Source organism: Tachyglossus aculeatus, chromosome 2 (genome assembly GCF_015852505.1).
Source record: "Tachyglossus aculeatus isolate mTacAcu1 chromosome 2, mTacAcu1.pri, whole genome shotgun sequence".
In the NCBI taxonomy this organism is placed as follows: Eukaryota; Metazoa; Chordata; class Mammalia; order Monotremata; family Tachyglossidae; genus Tachyglossus; species Tachyglossus aculeatus.
The window spans coordinates 135,966,249-135,972,248 of NC_052067.1; the positions used below are offsets into that span (position 1 = coordinate 135,966,249).

General features: G+C 47.0%; 1 protein-coding gene across 1 annotated transcript; it reads right to left on the reverse strand.

Annotated features, from left to right (window-relative positions):
• Window positions 1-4,252: 4,252 nt before the first annotated feature.
• On the reverse strand, window positions 4,253-5,245 carry LOC119943088 (olfactory receptor 52K1-like). The gene has a single exon (XM_038763985.1). The coding sequence runs from the start codon at window positions 5,243-5,245 to the stop codon at window positions 4,253-4,255; it is 993 nt and encodes a 330-aa protein (XP_038619913.1).
• Window positions 5,246-6,000: the final 755 nt, after the last annotated feature.

The following is a 6,000-nucleotide window of genomic DNA, read 5'->3' on the forward strand; positions in this document are numbered from 1 at the left end:
AACTGACTGAGGTTCAGAAACTTAGCTTGGCCTACTGGAATGAGCACGGGCTGGGTGTCAGAGGACCTGGGATCTAATTCTGGCACTGCAACCTGTCTGCTGTGTGACCTTGAGCAAGTCTCTTTACTTTTCTGAGCTCAGTTACCTCCTCTGTAAAATGGAGATTGAGACTGAGGGCCCCACGTGGGACAGGGACTGTGTCCAACCTGGTTTCCTTGTATCTACCCCAGCTTTTAGTACAGTGCCTTGCACTTAGTGACCGCTAAACAAATACTATAATTATTATTTTCTGCCATGTGACCTTAGACAAGTCACTTCATTTCCCTATCCTTTAGTTTCCTCATTGGTAAAATGGGGATTAAATGCCTGCTCCCTCTAATGTAGACTGTGAGCCCTATGTGGGACAGGGACTGTGTCCAACCTGATTATCTTGTACCTACCCCAGTGCTTAGTACAGTGCCTGGCACAGAATAAGCACTAACAAATACCAAAAAAAAAAAAATGACCCAAAATATATTGTTTGGAAAGCCAGTTGGGATGTCTATGAGAGGAACAGTTCACTTAGTCATAAAGAAGACTGGATCCTGAACTGCTCTAAACTATCTGTTTGATAATGATAATAATAATGATTGCATTTGTTAAGTGCTTACTATGTACAAAGCACTGTTCTAAGCACTGGGGGATATAGGGTGATGAGGTTGTCCCACGTGGGGCTCACATCTCTCGCTCCATCCCTTCTCCCCTCCTTAACTTCCATCTTCAACCACTCACTCTCCACTGGTTCCTTCCCCTCTGCCTTCAAACATGCCCATGTCTCTCCCATCCTAAAAAAACCCTCTCTTAACCCCACCTCACCTTCTAGTTATCGTCCCATATCCCTCCTACCATTCCTTTCCAAACTCCTTGAACGAGTTGTCTACACGCGCTGCCTAGAATTCCTCAACAACAACTCTCTCCTCGACCCCCTCCAGTCTGGCTTCCGTCCCCTTCATTCCACGGAAACTGCCCTCTCAAAGGTCACCAATGACCTCCTGCTTGCCGAATCCAACGGCTCATACTCTATCCTAATCCTCCTCGACCTCTCAGCTGCCTTTGACACTGTGGACCACCCCCTTCTCCTCAACACACTATCTGACCTTGGCTTCACAGACTCCGTCCTCTCCTGGTTCTCCTCTTATCTCTCCGGCCATTCCTTCTCAGTCTCTTTTGCAGGCTCCTCCTCCCCCGCCCATCCTCTTACTGTGGGGGTTCCCCAAGGTTCAGTGCTTGGTCCCCTTCTGTTCTCAATCTACACTCACTCCCTTGGTGACCTCATTCGCTCCCACGGCTTCAACTATCATCTCTACGCTGATGACACCCAGATCTACATCTCTGCCCCTGCTCTCTCCCCCTCCCTCCAGGCTCGCATTTCCTCCTGCCTTCAGGACATCTCCATCTGGATGTCTGCCCGCCAACTAAAGCTCAACATGTCGAAGACTGAGCTCCTTGTCTTCCCTCCCAAACCTTGTCCTCTCCCTGACTTTCCCATCTCTGTTGACGGCACTACCATCCTTCCCGTCTAACAAGCCCGCAACCTTGGTGTCATCCTCGACTCCGCTCTCTCATTCACCCCTCACATCCAAGCCGTCACCAAAACCTGCCGGTCTCAGCTCTGCAACATTGCCAAGATCCGCCCTTTCCTCTCCATCCAAACCACTACCCTACTCATTCAAGCTCTCATCCTATCCCGTCTGGACTACTGCACCAGCCTTCTCTCTGATCTCCCATCCTCGTGTCTCTCTCCACTTCAATCCATACTTCATGCTGCTGCCCGGATTATCTTTGTCCAGAAACGCTCTGGGCATATTACTCCCCTCCTCAAAAACCTCCAATGGCTACCAATCAATCTGCGCATCAGGCAGAAACTCCTCACCCTGGGCTTCAAGGCTCTCCATTGCCTCGCCCCCTCCTACCTCACCTCCCTTCTCTCCTTTTACTGCCCAGCCCGCACCCTCCGCTCCTCCACCTCTAATCTCCTCACTGTACCTCGTTCTCACCTGTCCCACCATCGACCCCCGGCCCACGTCATCCCCCGGGCCTGGAATGCCCTCCCTCTGCCCCTCCGCCAAACTAGCTCTCTTCCTCCCTTCAAGGCCCTGCTGAGAGCTCACCTCCTCCAGGAGGCCTTCCCAGGCTGAGCCCTTTCCTTCCTCTCTCCCTCGTCCCCCTCTCCATCCCCCCATCTTACCTCCTTTCCTTCCCCACAGCACCTGTATATATGTATATATGGTTGCACATATTTATTACTCTATTTATTCATTTATTTATTTTACTTGTACATTTCTATCCTATTTATTTTATTTTGTTGGTATGTTTGGTTTTGTTTTCTGTCTCCCCCTTTTAGACTGTGAGCCCACTGTTGGGTAGGGACTGTCTCTATGTGTTGCCAATTTGTACTTCCCAAGCGCTTAGTACAGTGCTCTGCACATAGTAAGCGCTCAATAAATACGATTGATTGATTGATTGATTAATCCCCATTTTACAGATGAGGGAACTGAGGCAGAGAGAAGTTAAGTGACTTGCCCAAAGTCACACAGCTGACAAGTGGTGGAGCTGGGATTAGAACCCATGACCTCTGACTCCCCAGCCCAGATTCTTTCCATTGAGCCACAATGCTTCTCTGAAGCTTCAAGCCCAGTGACCATCACCTTCTGTCTATCATTCTCCTGAAGGACATTAAAGCATCCCTGTCCATTAAAGCATCACTGTTCCCCAGTCAAGAGGGATCCTGGCTAGAGGATCTTGAAATGGAAAGTCGTGAACTGCTATAATGGTTTCTGCAGTCAGTGAGAAGTTCCGTTTGGACCAGAGCTGCTTTTGAGGTTCAGTTTGTAATTATGGACCTTCTCGGGGCTGTTCCAATAATAATAACGGTATTTGTTAAGTGTTTTCTTTGCTCTAGGTACTGGGGTATTATATTTACAACACAATCAGATCAGACATGATCCCTCTCCCACATGGGGCTCATCATCTAGGCAGGAGAGAGAACGGGTACTTTATTCCCACTTTACAAATTACGAAACCAAGGTACAGAGATATTATGTGACTCACCCAAGATCACCCAGCAATCAAGTGATGGACCTGGGATCAGAACCCAGGTCTTCTAAATCCCTTCAATCAATTAATTATATTTATTGAGTGTTTACTGCATGCAAAGCACTGTAGTAAGCACTTAATACCATTATTATTATTATTATTATTTTTAAGTGCTGTCGAGTTGTTTCCAATTCATAGTGACTCCATGGATATACTTTCTCCAGAATGTTCTGTCCTCTGCCATAATGCACAACCTTTCTAAATGTTCTTCCGTTATCGTTGTTATGGTTTCAATCCATCTAGCTGCTGGTCTGCTTCTTCCACGTATTCCCTGGACTTTTCCTAGCATTAGTGCCTTCTTCAGAGAATCAGTTCTCCTGATAATGTGTCCAAAATATGCTAATCTAAGTCGAGTCATTTGGCCTTCCAAAGACCACTTTGGTTTAATTTGCTCCAAAATCCATTTGTTTGTTTTTCTGGCAGTCCATGGTATTCACAAAAGCCTTCTCCAACACCACATTTCAAAAGAATCGATGTTCTTTCTATCCTGTTTTTTCACTGTCCAGCTTTCAGATCCAGACATTATCATGGGAAATACCATAGAGCTGACAGTATGTAATTTTGTGAAAATTGTTACATGAGCCCATTTCATGACTTTTTCCAGGCTCTTCATAGCAAGTCTTCCTAACATTAATCTTTGGTGTATGTCTTGGCTACTATTATTGATTATTATTAATATAATAATAACAATTAATCAATAACCAATCAATTATATTATTATCAATTAAGTATATCAATCAATAATAATCAGTGATAATTATTATTAATAATAGTATAATAATAAGGTCCTTTATTATTGATTAAGGTCAATACAACAGCGTTGGGTGATATGATCCTTGTCCTCAAGGAGTTTACAGTCTGCCCCAATGCTTCTCAAGCATCCTCCATTCAATTGGCAAACACCCTCTGTGACTTTGAGCTCTGGGTTGCCTATCTCTGTGTCTCAGAGGACTGGGGAGTGGGATTCCAATTGACCTCAGAAGGCAGTGTCGAGGAGTGACTGGGAAGGCAGTTAAAAAATTGTGTTGCAAATGTCTAGAACTATGGAACACCAAACTCCAACTGGGGGAGTGGAGTCTTCTGAAAAGTAGAGGAGGCCTCCACCAGGAAGCCTTCCTCAAGAGAGGCCCTTCATCCTATGGAACAGGTTGAACATCCTGTCCTGGATCTCCTTGGTCTTCATCCCATACACGATGGGATTGAAGGTGGGGGGCACCAGGATGTAGAGGTTCCCGATGATGACATGGACATAAGGGGCCATGTTGTGGTTGATGTGATGGCTGAGGAAGGAGAAGAGGGCTGGAATGTAGCCCATGAGGATTACTGCGATGTGAGCCCTACAAGTGCTGAAGGCCTTGACCCGAGCTTCGCTGGACGACAGCCGGAGGACTGTCTGGACGATCCTGAAATAAGATAGAGTAATGAAAATGGAGTCCAGGCCCACCACAGAGAGGGCCACGGTCAAACCATAGACCTTACTGACAAGGAGACCTGAGCAGGCCAGCTTGACAAGCCCCATGTGTTCACAGTAGGTGTTGGCGATGACATTGGTCCCACAAAATGGCAGTATCTTCGCCAGACAGCACAAAGGGGCAACCAAAACTGAGCCCCGGGCCACGATAGCCAACCCAATCTTCATGATGACTGAGTTGGTGAGCACCGAGTTGTAGCGGAGTGGATCACAGATGGCGATGTAGCGGTCAAAGGCCATGGCAACCAGGATGGTGGACTCCATGACCGACAGCGAGTGGATGAAGAACATCTGGAGCAGGCAGACATCTATGTGGATCTCCTTGTCGTCGCACCAGAAGATGGACAGGGTCTTGGGCAGGACTGTGGTGGAGCCTGCGAGGTCGGTAATGGCCAACATGCAGAGGAAGAAGTACATAGGGGCATGCAGTGCTTCTTCCAGGGCTATGACCAACAAGATGATGCAGTTCCCCAGGATGGTGACAACGTACATGACCAAGAAGGGGAGGGAAAACCAGACATGGAAATCTTCCAATCCTGGGATCCCAACCAGGATGAATATGGATGGGTTGGGGAGAGAGATGTTGGTTCTTATTGGGGCCATGTTGGCTTGGACTGACTTCAGGGAGGAGATGGTCATCAGGGCTAGAGAAGGACAGATCTCCAGGAAGAATGAACTCAGAAGAAATGGCAGGAAGAGAGGATCCAGGTGGCTTTTTCAGGAAAGATGGGAGATGAAAAGGGAGATAGGAAAACCCTAATCAGTCAATCAATGATATATGTTTTGAGCACTTAATGTGGCAGAGCACGGTACTAAGCACTTGGGAAGAGTGCAACAACAAAAGGAGAAACGATAGAGAAGTTTTCAATTTAACAGAGAAAGTAGATTCTGAAATAAATTAGAGGTTAGAGCAGATGGAATGAGTGTCTGGATGAGTTCTTTAGATCTGTTGGGGTGGGGGAGAGGTGAGGTTTTTAGGACTCATGAACTCAAGATGACTGGCTCCTGCCCCAGCCCCCTTCCCTTTCATTCATTCATTCAGTCAGTCGTATTTATTGAGCACTTACTGTATGCAGAACACCATACTAAGCACTTGGGAAGTACAAGTTGGCAACATATAGAGACAGTCCCTACCCAACAACGGGCTCACAGTCTAGAAGGCCTAAGTGGAGTAATCTACAGTGTCATGCATGTCCCATGCTGCACACTGTCCAAGGGGAATATCCAGGGGTCAGGAGTTTCAGGACAGAAGACAGGTGAAGTCTGGGGTGCAGCAACAGGGTGATGGTACAGCCTCCTACACAGCTGCCACACTCATGGCTGCCAACCCAATTGCTGCCATCCATTAAGCTGTCATCTGCACACTTGTCTCCAGCATAGTTACCACCCACATA